Raw genomic sequence first — 23,095 nt, 5'->3', positions numbered from 1 at the left:
AATGAAATGATTCTCAATGTAATCAATGTTTAAACTGGTACTAATTAAAAGATAATTTGGATAATGGCATGGTACTTTTCTTGACATTTAATATTTCCTGTTGTAAAAAACCAAGAGGAAGAAAAAAAGCCAAATAAAGGGTTTCTGCAGGGTTCGTAATTAAGATATTTTGAAGGGTACTTTAAATGAAATCAGAATAACTGAGGTTCAAATGTTTTAAACACATCCACAATCTCATCTGCTCAAGCTTTAAGGAAAAGTCAGAGTTTAGTCCCATTGATTTTTCAAAGGCCAGGAACATGGCAAGAACACAGACACCAAACCACCAGAATGGGAACTCTGGACACCTTCATACAACCTTATTCTTCAGTGTTTTCTCAAACAAGCAGAAAATAAACCACATTTAGTCTAACGGCAAAGTATCCACATTCATTCTAATATGCTTTTCCTTCACAGACAACATTTTCACATACAGTACAGATGAGAGTATCGATAGGCAGACATCCCATGCTACATTTGAATTAACACTCTCTGTTCTCAATGTAGAGAAAACACATGCATTTTTAAAAAGAGAAAACAGAGAACTTTAAATAGAATGTAACAAACAATATCCAGGTAACACGTAACATTTTACCTTAGAAGAGAAATATTGGTAGAAATTCCCAGTGCACTGAACTCTCAAAAGAGTTTCCTTTCTTTTTAAACTAAGCATCAAGACCAGTATCTGTAATAGATACTTATAATATTGGAAATGACAAGCCTTAGCATCCCATACATCCACATAAATATTGCAACGATTGAAAGTTAGCACATTTGTTGAATATGTAAACTCAACGTAGTTTATACTGACTACCTAAATGTTACCTTTCAGAGGAAAAGAAGCATTACAATTCATTCACAACACATTTCAAAAGCTTTCTCTTCTAAATGAAGGTTACATGGTGAAATGAGATAAATCAACTAGCGTGGCAATTGTAAAAGTGACTCTTTGATGATTCCTGAATTAGTAATCCTATGTCTTTAGACCGCAGGGCCCACTCCTGGATCCCAGAGTTATGAGTAGATCACTGACAGGCTGGGAATCCCCACCCCCCCGCCCTGCAAATTGTCCATACAAACCCCACTGGTCCCAGATTGGATGGGGAGCTCTGGGGTTCCTTTCAATCACTAAGTCCCATAACCTGCTCCATTCCTGAATTCTTTATCTACTCCTCTCCATGCTGTCTACCTAGAATAAGGAGACCAGACATTTATAGTACTAAAACTGTCAGCTTTGAGTCTATTCATTGGAAGCGTTTACTAACAGTATTCTTAGAATTTTCACTCAACAGCTTGTGCATGGAATATATAAATTTAAGACTAAAGAGTAGATAAAAATTATTGGACATACGTATGACTTAAGAGTATAGAATACTTTACTCCTATTAATCAATATAAGATCACTAACAATGTGTCTGTTATTAAAAATATAAAATATACTATTTTAAGAATAATTAAGACTAAGCTGTTTTCTAGCAATTTTTAAGGTCCTTTAATTCAACATATTATTAAATCATTTAAATATATAAAAAGAGGTAAATATAAGTCATCCATAAGTCTACATCCTATTACATTTCTTCAAGTTCTCATCCAATCATATATATGTAACTTTCATGCAGAAATAAGATTTGTATATATCAACTGCTATTAACATTTTGTAATAATTTTCCGGTCTTCTTTTCTCAGTCTTTTTCATTGTAAATCACTGCAGAATAATATTCCTTCATATGTGTATATATGTTTTTTAGTTATCTTAACCATTTCTCTCTCTTTTTTGTTTTTGAAGTTAAGAGTGGTCTGGACTTTTTTTTAGGAATATAAATAACAATGCTATAAATATTTTTATACAAAGAGCTATTTTCTTCTTTTGAACTAGTCCAGAGAACACATTTCCAGGAGTAAAATTTCTGGCCAAAGGTTATATATTCAAGTTACATGATATTGAAAATGCTCGTGTTAGTCCCTCAAAAATACTCCATAGAAAAACATAACTTAAAAAAGTCTAAAAGGCCATATTTCAGACCACTTACCAAGATAATTATGGTTCTCTCACAAAAACAATCCTAGCACCATTTACAGTGCATAACAAAGCTATAAATAAGAAAATATTACTTGTTGTTAAGAGACAATATTTTGTAAAATTTATTTCACTGTGCTCTAAAAATGATGAGCCTATTTCCTCATATTTAAACCATTCTAATATTTTTAAGTGGAGTAAAAGTTTTTACTTTTACATCATGGTATCCAGTTCTTGGTAAAACTGGTTGGTCTGATTTCATTGCTCCCTTATGTTAAAATGGGAATATGACTTTAAAAATCAGATGGTTACTCAATATAAAATATTCTACTTTTTAAACCCACGTATAACCTTTTAGTTATTGTTATTACAATTCTATTCGTTTAATTCCTTCAATTCAACTCATCTCACTAATCACTTCAGTGAACCATCCCTTTGACAATTACGAAAACTGGGCTATTGCTAGAAGTATGTGGCTCCCTTAATTCCACAGTCCTTTACTTCTCAAGAACTTGTGTTCCTGGCTGTGCCAGCCAGTAATGTCTTTGCTTGTACCAATCTTTCCTAATATGTCTTTTCTCTTCCTTCATACCCTTTAAAAAGACCTCCGCCCCACTTTTTCTGAATCATCAATTTTCTGCACTGTTTACATAGTCAGGCCAGAATTTATCACAGCTTTTATTAGAAATTGAGTATTTATTATAATGGTGAATTTTAGAACTTTCCCAAGGTTACTTTTAACAGGAATCATCTCCATGTCAATGTGGATAAGTAGGAACCAGTTTTGAGGAAAGATGACCAGTTACAGTATTTGAATTAATTTATTTTAAAAGTATTTGGCCAATAGAAGAGTAAGTAGCATTAATAGTTACTTATGAGTAGCATTAATCTGTCTGGGATTGGCATTGACTATATAACCTTGGATAGGCACCTCAAGCTTCCTTATCCATAACATCAAGATGAGGATTAAGATCTTGACCCTCAGGGAATCCATAAAGGACTCCATATGTCCACAGATATATTTCCTCTGTCATGCAGAGAAGCCATCATCAACCTTGCCCATTCAGTTGTCAAAGAGCTGTGACAACTGACATTTATGGGTTAATTCTCAAGTGTGTCAGTCATGTGAAAACAACAGTAGTAATAATTCAACTTCACTTTGAAGATCAGTAAAACTCAAACACAATTTCTTAATATCACAAATAGGTAAAAAGAAGAAAGGGAATTATAATTTGGCTTTCATTCTTTATTGCAGAGAAGATTGCTATGATGGAATAGATGGCCTACGTTGGTTAAAATCAGCGTCTTCATTTTGTCCTTTAGGCTAGTATTTATGTCTGTACGGATACTCAAGCCAATTATTTTAGGAGACTATCTTGCCTTTTCCACCCTGGTGTTATAACTCGTCCGCACAAACCTCGAGAAAACGATCTGTAGTGTATCTGCACTCTATTGCCACCTAATGGTGAGCAGTGGCAGCAACATGTGTAAGACTGCTGCCTTGGGTCAGTTCTCGCCAAGTTCCTTCAGCCTGGGTTCATTGTGGAAGGATGTTTTAAAGACCACAGAGCGATGTGGAACAGATATTCATCTGTTTGTATGACCATGTTTTTCCCTTCCCACGTTTTTTATTCTTGAGAAAGGATCACTCTTTAGCCGCCAGTATTTTTGGTCTGTGTTCATTTCTATTTTAACTATCTGCTCAGGCATTTCTATTACTCATAACTTCTTAGCAGTTTTGCAATAAATATAGAACAATATACATTTGTGACATTCAGAGAGCCTCACATGAACTCTGAACTTAAGAAGATGGTTTTCAGGTTAACAGATGCCAGACACCGCGCTGGAAATTTTGAGCGAGAATTAGATCATGCTTGTATTGCCTTGATGAGTCTTAAGAGTACAATAAAAATGAGAAAATCCAATGAAGCATCATGGTATTTTCATGAAATCTTAAATATTTAACCTTTTCCTTGGCCATGTAACAAGCATTTTTTTTTCTCGTTTAGTGTAGTTATTTTTTAATGTTGTAAAAAATGGATACAAATGAGACAGGTGTTAAAGAGATGCTAATTTTTAAAGCCAGAACCAAATCTCAAACCACTGATCATAAAGGAAACTGGTTTGAAATATCCTAGAATCTCTGGTATCAGTAAAATATATCCTTCCCTATCTCAGATGTGAGATACAGTATCCAAAGCCCATCTATTTATCTGTGCTTCTGCAGAGGCATCTCCGGAGGATTAGCTATGTCCAGTATTAGGTAATTCTCAAGGATTGACTATTATTTTAAATACTAACGTGGAAAAATCTTTAAAAGAATTATAAGCAGTTCTAGAGTTCTTAAGTCAATTTTTTTCCCAGAAAATTTTAGCTGTAGTACTTGCCAACCAGAATTAGATGAAATTCTCTTAACAACATGTTTATATATATAGGCTTATTTTTCCTCCTTCAATTATGAAGGTGAAACACAATTTTGCATAAATCTAAAGAACAAAGAATGTTTATGTTCCACACAAACACATGTAACATGCAAACACATAATGTAAAAATCTGGCAAAGACAAAAAACTTAAGGTGACCCAGAACATACCACCTCATCGACCCATGGGAAATTTATGGATGGGCCACATTAATTGAGGAAAAAACTTTCTTTTTATTTTGGCTCTGGAAGGTCTTTCAGTGGAGTCTAAGACTCTTCAAATCAACATTCCTCTTTCTCTATGGCAACACAAATCTGTGCCTCAAAAACAAAACGAAGTCTTATTATGCAAAGCAAAAAGCACAAAAACGGCATCAACACAGAGAAGTATCTATAAGTGGAAAGGAAATCTTTGCAATGAAGCCCTTAAAAACTTGCAGAACCCGTTATGTGATAGACCAGATAAGGTTGAACTAGGGTCCATGAAAATAGAAATGGTGAAAGGAATCCCAGCGTATGCAGAGATGAAAATTCCCACACGCTTTGGCTGCCGTCCTCAGAATTGATGGTACCATTTAGAATCTGTTCATTTTAAAGTGCTGTAGATGCCAAAGAGCTCAGTAGCTAAAGGAAAAGTAATCTGACCTTTAAGTTCAGTCAAAGCTGTCAAGAGATTGGGAGTCCCCAGAGTTCTGAGCAGCAGGGTTGGATTGAAAATGGTCGTAGAGCGAATGTAGCATGTATCACCAGAGCAACAAGATATTTTGCAACAAGGATCATGGGTTTAAAAAAAAATCCAAATAAACTGAATGACACAAATGCAAACATGACTGGAAGGGTGTGAGCTCAGTATATGATTGACAACAGCTTTGTTCTTTGCACTAAAAATAGTAACTGGAAAGCAGTGATTTGCAGAGAACATTGCATAGAGGCAGGAGACAGATGTCGAAGACAACATATACTACATCCTTATTTGTAGAGTGGAGAGCTGACTCATGTCTTTTTGCATTTTGGAAAGCTTACACACCCACATAAAAGGGAAGCACATTGCCCAAAGACTTAGCATAGGATTTTCGTGTTGATCGGACTTCATAACTTCTCATCAGTTGGTCACTTTATCTTGAGGGTGCCTCTATAAGCCCTACTTTACTGGCAAAGCACAGCAATGACAACTAAGGGAGAGCCAGCCCCCTGGGAGTGTGGGCGGTGGCCAGGGTGTCCGGCTCAAGGCGGGGTGTTTTGACCCTACCCTGTGGGAACCGCTGAGCCCTCTGACAGGCGAGCCGCAGGATCTCCTAGACATCACTGGGCTACGTGGAGGCTTACCCAAGACAAATATCTTGCTTTTTAAATCAGCCTGGAAAAGCCATAAGAAGTTAGTTAGTTCTCATCTTCATTATACAACCTTCAGGGGGAGCTTTCTTGTTTTGTTTTTTCCATGCACACGCAGCATGCCAAACTCCTGAATAATAGCACAATGGAAGGGGTTTAATAGTCTGCAGACAGCTCTTCCAGCTGCCAATAGTTTTCACACCACAGGCATCAGTTGCTGCTTTAGTACGGAACTCACAGGCATAGCAGAGAAAGATTTATAGAGGGAAGCTGGCATTAGAGAAGACGTTTGAACGCAATATAGATGGCTAAGAACACAGACAAGAAATGTTATGTCTTTAATAGAACGCTTAACAATTGGGTTCAAGACACTCTCGGATCTGACCAGCTTTCTTTGTGCTTATTTGAATAGATGCAGGGTAAGATAGAGGGAAATTTCCTTCAATATCCATCAAATTTCATAGAAAGTGTGAATTACTTGTTGGGGGCAAGTTTTCTAACAAAACCTATAAGAAGAAAATGTGGCTTTTCTGGGGAAATTGGTGAAATATGATTAAATACTGAATATTGTCCCAACTCCATGCACTTTGTGACTATTTTGGTATTCTTTCAAAGTAAGATTTTTAATATGACAGTGAATAGGTTAACCCTTCTTGTGTTTGCATATGCTTTATTTTCTTGCCAATAGTGAACAAGATATAGCAATGTACCATCTGGCATTTGATGTGGTTTATGAGAACTTTAGCAGGACTAAAGGACTTTTAAATAAAACCATGTGGTTTTGTCAACTCTAATTTAAGAAAATTTTCATAATAATTAGCAATGATTGACCTCAAATCTCCAGTCTCTGGGGATGAAATGCTTTAGGCATTTTTCTTTAAAGGTTGAGGCAGAGAATGCTTGATGGTCTCCAATATCTGTTGTCTTCTTGGTCCATCCTCAGTAATGGAAGCTTGGATGTTAGGTAGGTGGATGGGAATTCTGAATAAAGTCTATTTCCCAACCTTTCTTGTATCCAGATGTGCTCATGTGATAAGTTCTGACTGATAGGATGTGTGCAATTTCTAGGAAGTGGCCTTCAAGGGAGAAGGCATAAGCTCCCCTCCTCTTTTCTCCTTTCTGCTGGATGGAATGAGGAAGGGACTGCTGGAGCTGGTGCAGCCACTTTGGACCATGCAGTGGAAGCTTCTCATTGAGGATGGTGATATGCCAAAATAAAATGGAATCTCCTGGATACTCAGATGACTTTGGAGCCATATACCAGCCCTGGATGCCCCATATTTATGTGTAAGAGAAATATACTTAGATCTTGTTTAAGCTATAATTACGTTGAGTTTTCAGGCACTGCAGCTGCCCCAATCTTGATTAATACAGGGGTTTTATAAACATCAAGGCTCATAGAGGAAAAAAACATTTGGCTGTTGGAATGATGTGGATAAACAACTGGAAAAATCGTTTGAACATATTAGGAAGAACCAGGGCTTAATTTCATGTTGGAAACTGTGCTTAAGGGGATCACCTTCTGATGGGATGGCTTTAGGGTCAAGAGACTTTCTTATGGGATCCCAATAACTGAGTTTCTTGGAAGAAACCCAAGACAGAGTCTTTCTATCTCTTCATAAAGAGCTTCCACTGCAATTTGAGTTCATGTGCTATAAGTTTCTTTTCCAAAATATTCTCTTAGATGGAATTGGAAGCTCAGCTTATAGAAAAGCTGAGAATTATAATAATTTTTATTATGAAAAGCCCTTATTTAAAAAAAGATGCTCAAAAGACTAGAGAAAATACTGGACTCTGATTTATACATCAAACTCATAATTTATATGGTACATTTCAGTCTTCTGTCATCTATAAAGTGGTGGTAAATTTTACTTTTATGGATGATTTTAGATTGCATATGAAAGACTTACATTGTCTCAGAAAATACTTTAAAAAAATAAAATTGCATTCAGTTAACATGGGTTAACTAAAACAACGGTTGATAGGGTTGATAAAAATGTTGTCATGATCTCATGCTTACTATACTATGCCTATTAAAACATTATTAAAACTTTATTTTCCTTTTGCTTTTAGTGCTAGGTTACTTTCTTTGTAATGAGCATAACTTCTAACATTCTTGAAACGGAAGAAGTAGGAAGCCTTCTTAAAGGATCAAATCAGCACAGCTTGTTCCTATGTTAGATGTGGGTTTAAACTATAACAATGGTCTCAACTTTGCAGTTGATTCAATTTGTATTTATATTTATAAGCATGTATAACTGCAGGCAACTTCTATTCTTTCTGTGAAGAGAAAAAAAGACATACAGTTTTCAAAAAACTCAGTGGGGGATTAAAAATTAATATTTGCTTTCAAATGTGCGGTAAAAGAAAAACAACTTCGTTTTTCTGGAGTTAGTTATTCGATGTGGTTATTAAAGTATTCTTATAAAACATCCTTACTGTGAATGCCTCCATTCTCTCGCATCTGCTGTTAACTAGACTTATTGTGGTGAACGTTTTGGAAAATACACAAATATTGAATCATTGTGTTGTGCACCTGAAACTAATATAAGGCTATATGTCAATTATACCTCAATACCACCCCCCCCAAAAAACCAAGGAGAGGCTAGGATAGAATTAGAAGTTACTTGAAATGATCAATCCGATTCACGACAAGCTACATTAAACCACTCCACACCCATGCATTTCAATACCATTTCCAAAGGCCTTTAAGAACAGTCTGGGTTTTTTTTGTTTTGTTTTGTTTTGTTTTTTGCCGAGGAAGCCTGGCCCTGAGCTAACATCGTGCCCATCTTCCTCTACTTTATATGTGGGACGCCTACCACAGCATGGCAAGCCAAGCGGTGCCATGTCCGCACCCGGGATCCGAACCGGCGAACCCCGGGCCGCCGAGAATCGGAACGTGGGAACTTAACCGCTGCACCACCGGGCCGGCCCAGAACAGTCTGGTTTTAATATCTAATCTCTTTCTCTAATCAGAAAACTTCTTAAGTCACTTCTCATTCTGTCCGGGAGGGTAGCTTTTAGAATGAAATTAGATGAAGTGCATAGAAAGAGCCTAACTCAGCGCCTGTGCCTGGACCCCATTTTAAAAAGAGCAGCACCCTCGTCTTTCTTCTGCTATTGGCCATTTCCACTCCTTTTGTGGTTATAGAGAAGAGGAGCTACCATTGGTGCTTAAAAATCTTCTCCTAAGTAACTGTTATGGACTAAATGTTTGTGCTCCCCCCCAAATTCATATGCCCAGTGTGGCTGTATTTTGAGATGGGCTTCTAATGAAGTAGCTGGGGTTAACAGAGGTCATAAGAGTGGGGTCTGATCCAATAGGATTAGTATTAAAAAAATCGTTATTGTGAATACTCCATTCTCTCATATCATTCTGCAAACCGCAGAAACCTAAAGTACATGGGAGATGAGCTTGGTTCTTGCAGGAGAATAAACCTGTTTAAACCCTAGTTCTGTCCTTGATGCTACACTGCTGTAGCGTGGATGCTACACTCCATCGCTCTAAATTAGAGAACCCTTGTTCCAAAGTTCCTTTCCACTTACTGACGAAGCAGAAAGGCTGAAGAACAAGTAGGGAACAGCAAGGGATAAATACTTTTGGCCTTAAAAAGAAAACCACAGAGAAAAAAAAAGGCAAATTCTTAGTCTTAGACATTATCTAAAGTAGTAGTATTATTTTAAACATTTCCTAATTATTGCCTGCCAGCTAAGATAAAACTTCAAAGGGCAAGTATTCCATATTTCTCAAAAATTCCTTTCATATGTAAGATAAATTCACATGGATGGAGAATTTGGGAGGATGGATTTGGTGACGGGGGTTTTGAAGACTGCGGAAATAGCGTATCTCAGATGTTGCTGTTTTCTGGTACAGAGACTTGACTCTGCCAAGAGCCTTCGTTTTTTCACTTATCTGCAGAGGCTCTCATTTCAAGTTTGAACGATTGGACGTGAGGGTGAGTTATCATTTGAAATCTATCACCTTTTGTCAAAAGGAAAAGATCTCAGGATCATTCTGATCACAGAAGCAAAACTTATGGGTGATGGATTGATTTCATGCTCTGATGGTCATGAAATCTCTTTCCAAGGCCAGTCACTAATTTTGTTAAAAATCCTTTTTAATGACATCCTTAAGGAGAGTTAAATACCAAGAGAGCTGCCAGCCTGCAAGTCTCAGAGACAGATGCTTTGTTACATCTACAAAAGGCGCCTCGTTCCTGCATCCTCATTAATTTACTACAGTTTTCGGGAAGGACGAGACTCAGCACAGTCAATGCCACAACCCTGCTGATGGTGGGAAACAGAGCAATGGGCCCACGAAGAGGTGACAGGATGACAGGCACAAAGCTGACACCTTTAAATGGGATGGTTCCCCTTATTATTATTATTATTATTATTTTTTTTGTAAGGAAGATTGTCCCTGAGCTAATGTCTGTTGCCAATCTTCCTCTTTTTGCTTGAGGAAGATTGTCACTGAGCTAACATCTGTGCCAGTCTTCCTCTATTTTGTATGTGGGATGCCGCCACAGCATGGCTTGATGAGTGGTGCATAGGTCTGCACCTGGGATCCGAACCCATGAACCCTGGGCTGCAGAAGTGGAGTGCACGAACTTAACCACTACACCACTGGGCTGGCCTCTCTCCTTATTCTTACATAAACCTTAGTTGGTTTTTCTCCTCAATCTGGGTATAGCTGCTATGTGACTCTATCTTTTACATTTTGGGATAGAGGCCACGCTGACATGTTAAAAGTTAGCAACCAACGTTTACATGACTTTTTAGATCTTGTAAGATGGCACGATCTAAACACACACATCTAAGGCATTAAGTCCATTTAAAGACATGCAACAAACCACACTCAAGATGCCTTTACCTTTAATTTTGGTGAATTTATCTCCTGTTGATAAGAGTATTTAGGGAGGAGAGGAGGTGAGCAGGGCTGGGGAGGCTGAGAGAGTGTAGAGACCAGCTCAGAGTCAGAGGCCAAGGGAGAATGAAAGGGAGGGGAGGAAAGAAGACAGCTGGGAAAAGGTGTAGACGCTCGGTCGCCCGGAGAGAACGAAGGTGTCTTAAATATTGAGGAAAGACAAGATGAGATTATGCTCGTGTCCAGAACGAGGTTACACGGTCTTTAGAGAATACCCCCCAAACTTAAATAATTTTAAAGTTACCAAATCACTGGGAAGTGACATTTATGACAAATGCTTGCTCTAAAAGCACTAACTTTTTCTTTTGAATTGGAGTCAAAATTTCCTATGAGTATGATCAGTTTAATTTTTCTGATTGGAGTGGCTGGAGATAAGAACCCCCATATTCTACAACTTTATAATATATTTATATGATGGCTCCTTCTAAACAGGAAAGTAAAAAGGATCTAAAACCCTGAATGACTCTTCGTAACTTGGGTGTAAGGTAGATCACAATTTATATGTAGTCAGTTGGTTACAAAGCAAGGGAAGTTATGACCTCTACGTGCATGCGTGTGCGTGCGTTTGTGCGTGTGCGTGCATGCATGGTGGGAATGGCCCTGAATGCAAGGCCTGGGGTACTGCCCACAACAGGTTCCTGGGAACCAAGCCACATAGCTAATCATGTCTTCCAATTGATTAAGCTGAAGAGAAAATTAGTTATTTAAGCGTTTGACTTAGAAACATGTTTGTCTTCCTGCAACGAATGACCCCTATTGTTAAGTGGTATGTTTGTTCTATTCGAACGCAGGCATGGCTGGCTTCTTTGTTCAGGTGAATTTTCTCTCCTGGTTTGGGAATAGCCAAGCCTCATGGTTTTGTGAGTGACCAGGGGCCTCATGGGCACTGGCCATCGCTTAAGCCCAAGAAGACCCTGTATAGGCCAAAAGCCTCTACGTTCATTATTGGTAAGATCTTAATAGGAAACTCTGGGGTTTTAAAAATGATTTTCAATTTTTAAGATTTTTACATAGAGGATCATGGAGGAAAGTGACTCGAGTAGTGGCATAACATGATCATTCTTTTTGTTTCATAATATCAGTATTTGACAGTAATCATACTTGCTTTGTAATTCACAGGTTGCATATTTGAGAGATCAAGGTTTTCTTTTTTTAAAGAGGTTCACAAGCTAAAGATTCAGGGTATTTTCCTCCTTTGTCGATTAAAATCATTGCCCAAGTTTCTGTGTTTGTAAGATGAAGAGGCAGGACCCAATTCTTAATTAGTTACCGACTTGAAGAAAATTACCTCTTTAGAAAGAGTTGAAAGGGGTCTGGAGTACTACTTTTCTTTTCCGTTTTTTTTCCTTCTTTCCTTCTTTCCTTTTTCTTTTTTCTTTTTTTCAAACTGCCACTATGTCAAAGGGATGGTGTATAGTTTTCACATCCTGGAATTGGACTAATCTCTCTGTGTAATAATTTCCTCATCTCTAAAGTGGGGATAATAACATAATCCATCTTACTGAGTTTTGAAGAGTAAAGATGTGGAATTCTTAGAATACTGTCTGATGCTCAAGAAGAGCTCAACTATTAGGTATAATTATTAATATTAGAAAATTAGAAAGACTATATAAATTACAATGACTATTTAAATATGAACTTAGAGTAATAAATAAATAATGGAATTATATCATATATTTCCATCATCTTATGAAAATTCGGTGTGTTTCCATATATCCCTCTGCCCCTGACTTATAGAGCCCTTGTGTTTCTTATAAGGAAGTTTCTAAGGCAATGTCAAAATTGATGTTTATTAATATGATTAACTGTACTAGCTAATTGTAGTAAGACTGGTTAGTTCTTCAGGAAGTAGGCAAAATTAAAATACCTCATTACTGGTTTTTGCTGCATTGCTGTCTTCCTTAGGGGTCCTAGGATCTGTGGGGCTGGCTACTGGATATTTTAAGTAGTCAGTTTTTCTCTCCTCTTCCTCCTCTTCAATGTGCAGGCTTGGTGTCGTCTCTGTGCCAACATGGCCACACCACAAGGCATCTGCTTCTTGAGATTCTGGCCTTCTTCGAATGCCTGACATGACCCCCTCACCAATTTCCTCATCTTCCTCTCCAATGACAGGGAGGGTTTGGGGCAAGGGACCCACACTGGTGTGTGCAGAGGCCACGAACTTATCACCTAGGACTTGAGGTACTTTGTCAGGGCCCGAAAAGCCCCTTCTCATTTTTGTCAGATCTGCAAACTTGTTTTGAGGTGTCATTCTGGGATCCTGAAGTGGCACTGCCTCAGAGAGCTGGGCTGTGGCTGAGCTGACACCAGAGCCGGTGAAAGGGAGCAGAGAGGATGGTGATGTGGCAGGTAGAGATGCTGGAGGCAACGGAAAGAGAACTGAGGGCTCCTCCTGAATTTCAAGGGTGATCTCCTCTAGGATATTTGATTTGTCTTGGTCACCAGATAAGGTTAAAGTACTTAGTTTCTCTAATTCATCCAAGAAGCTGTCCAGAAAAGGAGGTGGTGTCAGGGCCAAAGGGTTTGCTGGCGGACACTTGGCTGTCAGGGACAGCGCCGCCTGTGCGAGTCCCTGGAGACCTCCTTTACGTGGGCCAGGTGAAGCTTTGTGCGTGGGAGGAGGGGCTGGTCCACTGGGAGCCAACTTAGAAACGAGCAGGGTTTATGAAGTTAAAAATAAAATAAACCAAGAAAATAATAATGACGCATCAAAACACAGAGACAGAGAAATGCAGGAAAGGCATGGCAGTGAATATAAAAAATATTTTATGCTGTGGTCTAGATCTGAAGATATTTTGCTGAATCTAAATACATAAAATCGTTAGCATGGTAATTACAAAGTTATCCGAAAAACGAAACTCTACTAGTATTTGGAAGGGGTCTTGGATGTCAAATGACAAGATAAAGCTGTCATAGAGATTACAAGGACAGATAGCAAAATCTTAAGAGATTTAACTTAACAGACTACCTCTTTTAAATTAGGTTTCAAGATATTGATTTAGTAGCATAAATGACTCTGAAATCATGTTAATGTAGGATGAAAACCAATAATTGAGCTTTTTTTATTTCCTGAATTTGTTTAGCGTTCTCTCTTCCTGCAGAAAATCTTTTGAACTTTCATAATTTTCTCACTTATGTTTGCAAGGTGATTATAACATATGGCACAAAATATTTTTACACCATTATACATGAACATATTTCTAAATGAATAAGTTCTGAGAAATATTTTTCAAGGACAGAAACCCATGATCAGAATGAAACTGAACTTATATTAACTGCTACTTCAAAGTTAAGAAAAACTCCAGAGTAAATGTTTACATAGAAAAGGAGCATATGATGTGAATGGGAGTGAACTTCTGCTAGAACTCCCATACTCTCTCAAAAGCTTGACATTTTATGTAAACCTGTGGAGGTATCACTTATGAAGCTTAATCTCCCATAGTAGAAATATAATTCAGGAGATGATGGATTCTCCCATGGTAGAAATACAGAAATACACTTGCATATCTTAAAATTATGGCCATTTTCTAGATATATTGAACAAGACAGAATTTTTATGTAAATTGATTAAAAGTAGTAATAGAAGTACTGCCTGGGAACATTCTAATACATTTATCTACTGTTGTTGGACTATAAAGAACGCAACAGGCTGTATATATGAAGGCCTTGTGAGAGGCCAGTGGATCACATTTTACTTTAGTTCTTTCCAGGTAGATGACTTTGGTTTGGAAAGAAAAAATCTTCAAGAAAGATTCTGGAGATGCGCTTTCTAGTAGATTGTTTGGGATGAGACACCCCTGATGCGCTTGGCACTCTTGGTCCTCGGACCTGAGTGTGTATCAGTACACAGGGCATTCCTGTTGACCTCTGTGTCCTATAACAGGAATGGGGCCTTAAGACGATTTATTTAGCTATTTTTTTAAAAATGGAAGTATGAGGTCATGTCCCCACGGGGTGGGATAAATGAGATGAAGTGTCACAAAACTCATGGGAGCATCAACAGAAAATTCAGGACTAAAGGCTGCTTAGCACCTGATATAAAGTGATACCATTCATGTGGTCTGTTACTGGATAGATAGACACTACTAGCAAGTCCTGTATCTGTTCAAATTTTTTTTTTTCCGAAGAAGATTAGCCCTGAGCTAACATCTGCCAATCCTCCTCTTTTTTCTGAGGAAGACTGGCCCTGAGCTAACATCCATGCCCATCTTTCTCTACTTTATATGTGGGACACCTACCACAGCATGGCTTGCCACACAGTGCCATGTCCGCAACTGGGATCTGAACCAGTGAACTCCGGGCTGCCGAAGTGGAACATGTGTACTTAACCACTGCACCACCGGGCTGGCTCTCAATTTTCCATAAGATAGAAATTACCTAGGTCACATTCGATAGTCTAGAGAAGTTCCCTTATTGGCTGGAGTTCTATTTTATGCAACACTGTAATAGATTTTGAAAGTCTGTGAAATATTTAATAACTCAAGATTATTACTTTCCAATTGCACTTTCTCTTATGGACAGGAATATTATGTGGATGAGAAAGAAAGACCTTTAAATTCCATTATTGTCCTTATTACCCCATCACTGTTACTATCTGCTGCTGCTCCTCTGGTGCCATCACCACCAAAGTCACTAATACACATGTTAACAGGTTCAAAGTGGTTAGCTTTACAATGGACTTGTCTCTACTGAAAGTCAAGTTAAGTATCCTGGGACACCCATATCACAAAAAGATACCTATAATACAAAAATCACAGAATTATCTTGCCTTCCAAAAGCACTAGAATTGGATTCTATTGTATTAAAAGCAGAAATATCAGGAATAATATCAACTTACATTTATGTTTCCCCTAAAATAAAGATAGTATGCCAAAAAATGTGATTTGAGTGTGTCAGAGTGATTCATAAATCACTTGAGTTCTTTCTTTTATTTGCAAATATCGGTTAGAAAGTAGGATATATAGCATTTATATATTTTGGGTGTCATCATTTAGAAGCAGATTATAGTTCTTTTTCTGAAAATGATTGAGTTCGCTACTAATGAGAAGTCTCCTTCATTAAGCCAATGCCAGCATAGCGTGGATTACCAGTTGGGATGAAACCATTAAGTATTTTTTTCAAATTACAGACGTAAGCTTTTCACCATATCTGTTTTCCCAACAGTGAGAATAAAACACTAATTAGTTATTAGTGAAATGTGTATATTTCTCTATTTATAAAATGTAAAATACGGTATTCTAAGAAAAAAACTTAGGAAACCGAAAATATATTTAAATCATATTCACAACAAAGATTAAAACATTATGACTTAAATATATACTGCCATTGTTAATTAGGACATTATGGAAGAATTTCTTAAATGTTAAATAAGCTTTTGTAGATATATGTTTATTCCTTCTTATAAAATTTTATTTGAAGGTACAGTCATTTTGAAATTTATCTGGTAAGTTCTTTTAAGATAACTGAATGGTGGATAAGACAAATATATGGATGAAGATTCTTTTCTTTTTATCAGTAGGAACTACTGAAGGAAGGATGTTGATCTCAATGCTAAGCTCTGGTAGTGAAGTCAATATACTAAAGAAGATTCTGGAAAACTTTATAATCACTCAGACAAAACTAGATAGTACCAGACTGTCCTATTATCCAATGATAAAAGATTGAGAGTAATTACTCTGCATCTGAAACCCAGTCTTAAAAGAAGAGTAGAATAAATAAAATGCCTAGACTTAGCCCTTTTCAAAGAAAATGCTTCTCTTAAGATAGCGGATTCTTAGATCACTGACTTATGTAAAACACTTCTAAGACTCATTTTCAAGGAGTCGTTTAGATCACTGGGGATTCTATCTTGAAACGACCTTGCCGTGGAACATGAAATGACTTCACACTTTAATAATGTCTGATATGGTGAGGTTATTTTGCTAGCTCTAGCAAATGGGTTGTTTTTATTTCATGGTTTATTTTTCCATGTCCCAGCCTTAATCTCATTTAAAATAATTAATAAATTATACAACTTAAGAAATTTTTTTAAATGTTGGGAAGTACTTACAATATTTTAGAAGTAATTCCTTGGTAATTTAAAGTTTTATACTTGGAAGTTATGAAAAGGAGAACAAATCCCTAAATACCATCCAGAAAAGAAGGCAATAAATTATAATTCAACAGAAAATTAAGAAAAAATTCACATTGTGAATAAAGAAAGTTGGAGAATAGCCTTTTCTAATTAACCAGTTCAAAAGCGAAGTCCCTGTTAGACTACATATTGAGAAAGGTATTTATCTTTAGCTATTATTCAAGTGAGACAGTAGAACTGGCACAAAATTGCCCTAAAACTACTAAAATACACTTGAGGACGTCTGACAACCTATGACATTTTCATTCAAACTAATAAACTGACTTATAGACATCAATTAAAAATTTTACTCTATTTGTCTTTCTATGCTAAAAACCCTGAGACTTTCATAGAATTTTGTCAACCTAATTATCGTCTGTTGTTGAAACAAACCATTTTGGGATCTAGCTATTTATCTATAAATACATGCACACAGTCGTGTGGTGCAATAATGACGTTTCGGGCAAAAACAGACCGAATGCACGATGGTGGTCCCATAAAATGAGTACCATATAGCCTAGGTGTGTAGTAGGCTATACCATCTAGGTTTGTGTTAAGTATACTCTACGACATTTACACAATGACAAAATTGCCTAAAGACATTTCTCAGAACATGTCACCATTGCCAAGCTACACGTGACTATATATAATCCACATAAAATATATATATTAAATAAAATCAAGTTTCAGAAAAAATTGAGTTTCAGAAAGCAGATACATATATGTATGTAGATATATATCATATAGGGCTTTATGATACTAATGTTTTCTCTTTCTCTTTCAATATTTTAACCTCAAAATGAAACTACCAAAATCAAGCATTAAACCTTTATGCCAGCACCTATTTAAGAAAAATCAAATTATATTGATTTGATGTGGCATTCACACACTTAGAAACATAACGTAAATCTTTTGCTTTGCAGCAAATGTGATCTTCTAGTCAAACGTCCTAAAATCGCGCATTGATTATCCTACTCCAAGCTCCCAATCATTCTACTAATATGCCAGAATGTCTTCTTACCTTATTGGAACTTAAGCTGTGGATTCTGTCACTAGAAAAGCTGTGGGGTATTGGAGGGTCGGGGTAGTCCTCAGCACCTTTGGCTGTATTCCTTTTCACAACTTCTACATAGGAAACCGGGAAGATGCCTTGTCTGTTGGTTCCTGGAATTTTGCCTTCATACCAGTTTTGATCAATTCTTTTAAGAAGAATAACTCTATCTCCCTGTAAGGAATATTAGGAAAATGCATTATAAATAGAAATGTGATAACATAAAAAATATAATGGTCAATGTTTTCTAATAAACAATAGTTTTCCATTTGGGAAAGTTTTATGCCTCCAGTTTTTTGGGTTTTTTTTTTTTCAGTCAGGAGAATGCAAATACAGTCTCAGAGCTTATTCCCAAATTACAGATTCTCAACATATATGCAGTTTAATCATCCATTTATCACATTAGGATCTTCCCTAAGGAGGCTTGGTTAATGTGAATGGGCTTAGACATGTTCATATGGGTACCGTGTGAAATGACTTGTGTTAAGTTATTTCAAAAAGCAGAATAGCTTAACAGGCAATGTCTCAATGACAGTAGCATCGTTCTATCACTGACAGATTAAGGGAATGACCTCCTGTAGGAAGAGCTTCAGAAAAGAGCACCACAGCTCCTTGTGATGGTGCGTCTGAAATGGGTTGCAGAAATCAACGTCTAGAAGGGATGAAGTTGAATGGCACACTGGTTATCTTGTGCTAAGTAGTAACAAAGAGTGAAGCTAACAGGCTGGAGGCAAAGATAGCACCCTAGATAATCCATAGGTGTGGCCAGAGCAGACATCCACCTGGTCGGCATCAAGACAGTATCACACCAGCATCCGTCTGATTGGTTGGCCGCCATGCCATACTGGTCATTAAATATTTTTATAGAAACCTTGACTTTTGCAATAATAGAACTTTCTAGGATCGCTATTCCTGCTACCTGCAGCGATCAAACCAATGCCACAAAACCCAGTTTAAATTTTAACTCAAAACCATGTGTGGCCCAGAAATAAATAGGCAAGATTGTGGCTGAACAGCAAAAACTCTGCAGCTGCCTCCAGCGGGTGATCTGGAAGTTTGGGCAGCTGCACTCGCTAGGGTGCTGGAGGTGACACACAGTGAAAACTTCAGTACAGCAGGGAGGCCTTCTTCACGGGGTACTCAAGGTGAAAGTTCTGTTTTTGCTAGAATGCTGGATGGTTCATACAGCCTGTCCTACCACCACTAAGCAGAAAATACCGAAGAAAAGTAACTCTAATTTTAAAATTGCATTGATTTTCACTACAATACACCACCGTTGCTAGGCTATTGCTGTGAATTGCATTGGTGGAAGCTTCTCTTTAAAATATGAAACATGAGCTGATACAGTTCCTATATTGCTGGGCTGCAGCTGGGAGGGTAGAAGAGAATCAGTTTGATGCAGAGAATGAGACGAGCTTCTGCCAGGACAAGAACAGCACTATTTCCCTTGATTGCTCCTGGCTATGGATTTTGCCAGTAGGCGTGAGAGATTTCTAGAACCACCTTGCATATTACTATCTAGTCTGTTGTGTGCAGACCTGCAGTTACCTCAAACAAATGTATGTGATTGCTTAGCAAACAATAAAAATAGTTCATTTAATCATTCTTGACTGTGCAAAGTGGCAAGGTGAAAAGATTTCTTTTTGGTATTGTTAAGAAGAAATACTAGAATTGGATAGGTTGCTAGTAAAATTGGGGTCAGTCAGGAGGCCTAGAGATGTCCCATCAAGGAAACAGCTCTGCCCAGGTGACTCCTCAGAAAGGCCCCCCAGTAAGAAATGTCTTCATCACTTTAGGACCATTCCTTGATTCTAACATAAGAGAAAACCAAGTATTGGGACATCTCTTTTTTTAAAAAATTTGAATAATAAGACAGCAGAACAACAATATTCTGAAGCATATTAAAGGGCTTTTCCTTTTGATGCTTCCACATGTACAACTCATTGATATTCAGCCCGAGGATCCCCTTGGAGAGGATTTGGGGCCTCCCTGCCTAACCCACAGAGGAAGAGCCTCTCTGAGGAGCTTTGCATCCCACAGGGGACCTCACCTGGAAGGACACGAGGAGCAGTAGGTAACAGTGACTCAGGGCTTTATGGGGTCCTTTGTAGAAAAGGGGGAAAACACAAAAATGTCTAAGGAAGAAGATGGCCCATTCTCATTCTGAATATAGTCAGCCTTTCAAATGCACCGATGAAGAAAACAGCCAGGTTACCTTTCTCAGCGAGAGCTCCACATTTGTGTCAGCATTGAAATGATACTTGGCTATAGCTTCTCCGATTTCTCCAGGTTGGGCTGGGGGAGGTGGTCTCGCAGGCTGTGCCTTTTCAGGAGGTGAGAGTCTCTATGAAGGAGAACAGTTCTTTATTCTCGACCTGTGGTGCCTTTGGAAATGACCACCACTAAGGGGTAACCTCTTCTTAAGGACTTACCTCTACGTATGAGATTGGAAAAATGCCCACTCTCCCGTGATGCTCTCCCTCATACCAATTTTGATCAATCTTCCTGAGGATGTAGACAGTGTCTCCTTTTTTAAATGACAGCTCCCTGGAAGAGACAGGTTTAAATGTGTTTTTTTTTTCCCTGATGTATAGTAATTATTCTTAAAATCAACACATTCACTAGAGCTGTATTTGGCTGGGGAATAGACTTCCAATATTAAAAACTCTGTTGAGCCCAGTTAGATCACGATTTCTCTTGCAAACTTTTAGAATTCACTTACAATATTACAACTTTAGAAGCGATTTCAGAAAGAACAAGTGTCAACATTGTGTCTGATATAAATCACGGGCAGATTAATATGAAATTTAAAGGCGGAGATAAACTGTTGCTATCTAGTCATTAGTTTATGGTAAAGAACTTGTGAAGCGTGGCATAATGATTAATTCTGCACTGATGATTTTTTTGTCCTGAAGCTAGTTAGCTAGTTACTTACTTCTCTCTCTTATTCTGTTTCCTTTTGATATGCTAAAGCTTACAATAAGGAAAATAAATATCATTTAGCCTTAGCACAGAAGTGCCAACACCAGAAAAATTTTTATTTGTGGGTCCTTGAAGCTGGTTGACAGGCATTTAAGTAGAATACCTTGATAAGGAATTTATTTTGTGAAACAGAAAAGATCTTATACTTTTATTTTTCAATGGGGCACAAAGATAAATGTTTGTTTTTTTTTACTAATGTATAATCAACATATAGCATTATATCAGTTTCAGGTGTACAACATGATGATTCAATATTTGTATATATTGTCAAATGATTACCACAATAAGTCTAGTTAATATCCATCACTTTACATAGCTATGTTTTTTTCCTTCTGATGAAGACTTTCTAATATGCAATACAATATTATTAACCCTAATCACAAAGATAAACGTGCTTTAAGCGCAAAGACATGCACAAATTCCTTGCCTCTTTATATCTCCTGTTTTTAAAAAATAAAAATATCTTCAGACACTAACTATGCTTTTTCATTTTGATTATTTCTAAGAAGACAGAAGGTAAATATGAGAATTTAAAGTTATAAAGATTACTTATTTTGAAAAATTCATGCCTAAATTCTCACCCTCACTATATCCATTTTTCATGACTTCATCATCCAGGTAATTGTGTCTGTGCATTATTTTGCCTCCACAAATATATCTTGTTGGCGAGCACTTATTTCACATCTTTTCCAAAGAGCCCCACTTCCCTACACATTTGCCTTCCACCCTCGAATGTTCTGCATTGTTTAGTTTAGAATCTTGAGCTGGATCATTCATTTGTGCAGAATACATAAGAAAGAGAGGTTTATGTCAGATGTAGAATATTTCTCATTGATTAGAAGAATTAATTGAAAAAACTATTGCATATTAAAATAACTATTACACATTTAGAAGTATTAAAATCTCCACATTGAAAGTATGTTAAATTTTCAGTAACCCTAAAGACAAAAAGAGTCACAGAGCCTTACATTCAAATACAGTACTTCCCTCTTTTAAGCAAGTGCCTGATGTAGAAAACAAAAAACAAAATATTTAATGTTTACAATCCAACAGTTTTATTTGTGCCAGGTGTGTTTTGTTTCTGGAAATGAAACTAGGAAGCTTAGCTTTTTTAAAAAAACAACAACACGTAAATTAGAGACAACTAATTACTTTTCTTTTAAATGTGAAAAGAAATCTTTTCTATTTATAAAGGCTCATATTTAAATTTTTGAAGTAATCTAAATAAAGGACAGCCATCTCACTTTTCAAAATTGTGTCCCTTTCATCTCAGAGCTAGAATTTCTTTTTTTTTCCAAGATTTTATTTTTCCTTTTTCTCTCCAAAGCCCCCCAGTACATAGTTGTATATTTTCAGTTGTGGGCCGTTCCAGTTGTGGCATGTGGGATGCCGCCTCAACGTGGCCTGACGAGCACTGCCATGTCTGCGCCCAGGATCTGAACTGGTGAAACCCTGGCTGCTGAAGCAGAGAGCGGTATCTTAATTTCTAAATAGCATTTTCTTATTTAGTTTATTCCCTATCTCAGTGGCATAAGAAATTCTGAGTGATTTTTATTTTTTATATGTCTTATGTTAGAGACAGTTTCTAGAACTATTAACTCATATAACATGTATTTTTATGAATAAAATATTTTGGTTATTATATATATTAGTTTAAACAAAATAGAGTAATTTAATGCTAATTTACAACTAATTTGTAGAGGAGGAAGACAATTCCTCTACCCTCTAGGTCCTTCTGGCTGGTTTACGAATTAAATTGACATGAGACAGAATAACAGGAGAAAATCAAACAAAGCTTTATAACATGTATACACGAGAGAAACCCAGGAAAACTGAGCAACTCGCCAAAATGACCAAAGTTTTTACCTTAAATATCACCTTCAGCTAAAGACAAAGGAGGATGTTGGGGGTGGCGGGAGTCAGTCATGGGAGATTACCAGAAAAGCACAGTAAACAAGAGTAAAGTTCTTATTCGGAGTTAAGTCCTTGTCTTCCTCATTGATAAGAGTTTCTAGAGATAAGGTTATCCCCTTCTTCCTGGTACAGAGAGGGTGATGTCTTTACAAATGACGATTTCCCTTGCAAATGTAAACATCTCCTGTGAAGAGTAACTTATACTTGGTTTTCAAGGCTTCTCCCCTGTCTGCAATTTCTTAAAAGTAACCAGCCCCAAATAATCCTCATGCCAAAGAGACACATCCTGAGGTGGCC

General features: G+C 37.2%; 2 protein-coding genes across 5 annotated transcripts in view; both read right to left on the bottom strand.

The window, feature by feature from the left end:
* The window catches only part of SORBS2 (sorbin and SH3 domain containing 2), a 143,110-nt gene that overhangs the window by 7,602 nt on the left and 112,413 nt on the right, over positions 1-23,095 (bottom strand). For all 4 annotated transcript variants that reach the window (XM_046648463.1, XM_046648464.1, XM_046648465.1 and 1 more), the window contains 3 exons: positions 20,335-20,449; positions 20,118-20,246; positions 17,873-18,076 (listed from right to left, as the gene is read on the bottom strand). In XM_046648463.1, the coding sequence (XP_046504419.1) occupies positions 17,873-18,076; positions 20,118-20,246; positions 20,335-20,449 (448 nt within the window). The remainder of the gene's footprint in view (positions 1-17,872; positions 18,077-20,117; positions 20,247-20,334; positions 20,450-23,095) is intronic.
* LOC124231667 (uncharacterized) lies at positions 4-14,061 on the bottom strand. Its single transcript, XM_046648467.1, has 3 exons — positions 12,607-14,061; positions 10,686-10,880; positions 4-5,834 (listed from the first exon to the last, which is right to left on the bottom strand). The coding sequence occupies exons 1-3, from the start codon at positions 12,988-12,990 to the stop codon at positions 5,619-5,621; spliced, it is 795 nt and encodes a 264-aa protein (XP_046504423.1). The 5' UTR covers positions 12,991-14,061; the 3' UTR covers positions 4-5,618.

Source organism: Equus quagga, chromosome 22 (genome assembly GCF_021613505.1).
Source record: "Equus quagga isolate Etosha38 chromosome 22, UCLA_HA_Equagga_1.0, whole genome shotgun sequence".
NCBI classification, from domain to species: domain Eukaryota; kingdom Metazoa; phylum Chordata; class Mammalia; order Perissodactyla; family Equidae; genus Equus; species Equus quagga.
The sequence above is the reverse complement of the archived record's forward strand: the minus strand, read 5'-3'. Positions and strand labels throughout refer to the sequence as shown.

Excerpts from the sequence above, each read along its gene's own strand:
- LOC124231667 (XM_046648467.1), bottom strand. The coding sequence starts at position 12,990 with ATGACACCTCAAAACAAGTTTGCAGATCTGACAAAAATGAGAAGGGGC. Across the intron at positions 10,881-12,606 it reads CAGCAAAAACCAGTAATGAG|ACACCTTCGTTCTCTCCGGG; the intron begins GTATTTTAATTT and ends TCAATATTTAAG. Across the intron at positions 5,835-10,685 it reads TAAATTCACCAAAATTAAAG|GCTGATTTAAAAAGCAAGAT; the intron begins GTAAAGGCATCT and ends TGGCTTTTCCAG.